This window comes from Arachis ipaensis, chromosome B05 (assembly GCF_000816755.2).
Source record: "Arachis ipaensis cultivar K30076 chromosome B05, Araip1.1, whole genome shotgun sequence".
NCBI classification, from domain to species: domain Eukaryota; kingdom Viridiplantae; phylum Streptophyta; class Magnoliopsida; order Fabales; family Fabaceae; genus Arachis; species Arachis ipaensis.
In genome coordinates, this window is record NC_029789.2 from 103539310 (window position 1) to 103541121 (window position 1812).

The following is a 1812-nucleotide window of genomic DNA, read 5'->3' on the forward strand; positions in this document are numbered from 1 at the left end:
CCCAACAAAAGGAAATTACTAAGCTGAACTGAAATTAGCATTCGACAAAGGCATGTCAGCACTCAGCAAAGTCTGCAACCTCTAATCTATTTGTGTAACACTATTTATAAATGGGTATAAATTTAGTTATCCGTTGTCACATAACCATATCAGATGCACATTGCAATTCATATACTTATGATGCAATACATGTTGAATTTTTGATAGGCATAAAAAATAAATAATTGAAAATTGAAGAGTTTGAAACACTCAAGTTTCCATTCAACCTCCTCATCAATGAAAATCAATATATGTAGTTAAACTGTTAAAAGGACAATGTTAGTCTATAGCAAAATTCTTACTGACCAAAGCCATGCAAGTATACTTGCAAGCTGAAGTGACAAAAACAGTGACTCAGAAACATAGAGAAAGGAAATTAACAATGCAAAAATACGTTGGATCGATATTGCAAGAGTGTATTAAACAAAGAACGTGTCCCGAAAGAAGGGGGGAAAAGTGGTTATGACATAGAAAAAGCACATACCTAAACGATATATTCAGTAACTTAAGCTTCCTTCCTAGTTATCCTGCAATTGAACAACAATCAAGACGGTCAATATCAAAAGCAGGTTCTCAGCATAGAGAAAATTATATCATGTTATAACTGACCACAGTCGAGATAAATACCATTTCAGGTTCAACAAAAATATACATTGATTTATTTAAAATATTAAGTGGAATGTATAATAGCCAATTCTATGAATTCACTAAGCATACCGTGTACCAATTCATCTATGTACCGGAATTGTATATTTTCCACATAAAATATTTTACATATGGCATATTGCATACCCATTCTCATACTAGAACGTATTGTGGCCCATGTAACTATGATAATAGCATACACAAACCGATTTTCTCTATGTCCATCAGGTGGACTGGAAGTGAAGAAAGGGAGAGAAATGCCAAAATTTACCTGAAACAATATATTCCCAGGGCATCCGTAATCTCATGGATGACAGATGTAGCAAAATGCAAGTAAAGTGTTCCTGTATTAACATTAGCAGAATCCAATCATCAGAGAAAAATTTGAGTTTTTTTGGGGTGTGAAACATGTTATGCAGATCCGACAAGCAATAAGGTACTCTTAGTGATAGCTGGATCTGTTCAAACTATTCGGTGAAATTGTCTATTCTAGTTCCAGAGTTTAGAAACGGAGGAAAGACGCCTAGGCTCTTCCACATAACCTTATTTCCGCAGGTACCCAACCTGTTCGGGTAGGTGAGAGAGCAGAACGGGTTGAGCTACAGGTAGGGTCAGCCGGTCAGGTGGGGGTTTAGGCCTAATCCTACCTGCACCCTTGATATATTATACTTGTATAATGAAGTTGATGGGAATCGAATCCACACTCTCCATTTTATAAATGTATAATTTTATAATTTTAGGGAGATGAATGCTTAAATGATAATCAAGCTTGTCTGTGATACACAATAAAGTGGCCTCCTTAGCCAACTTACAAATAGGGGTGTTTGCGGTGCAGTTTGGATCAGTTTTAAGTCAAAATTTCATTCGATCCGAACACTAATTTCACTTGCGGTATGGTTTAGATTTGATGATTTTTTTTAGAGAATCCGATCCAATTTCAAGGGTTTGGATTGAATTGAATTTGCGGTTTTGTAAATTAAAAATATATATATGACAAATCTCAACATCAAATTTTAAATAAATTTCAACAATATGTTAAAAAAACCAAAAATAACATAACAAAAGAAATAAAATTATATATTAGTTAAAATAAATAACTAAATAAATAAATAAATCTCATTTTGAATT

General features: G+C 33.7%; 1 protein-coding gene across 3 annotated transcripts in view; it reads right to left on the bottom strand.

Moving 5' to 3' along the window:
- LOC107643759 (choline/ethanolaminephosphotransferase 1) overlaps nt 1–1812 on the bottom strand; it is a 14130-nt gene that overhangs the window by 691 nt on the left and 11627 nt on the right. For 2 of the 3 annotated variants that reach the window (XM_016347489.2, XM_016347491.2), the window contains exons 18-19: nt 956–1028; nt 171–566 (exon numbers count right to left, since the gene is read on the bottom strand). In XM_016347489.2, coding sequence (XP_016202975.1) covers nt 545–566; nt 956–1028 — 95 coding nt within the window. In that variant the 3' untranslated portion in view covers nt 171–544. Of the gene's footprint in view, nt 1–170; nt 567–955; nt 1029–1812 lie in introns of those variants that run through there. The other variant, XM_016347492.2, reaches the window with a different exon arrangement.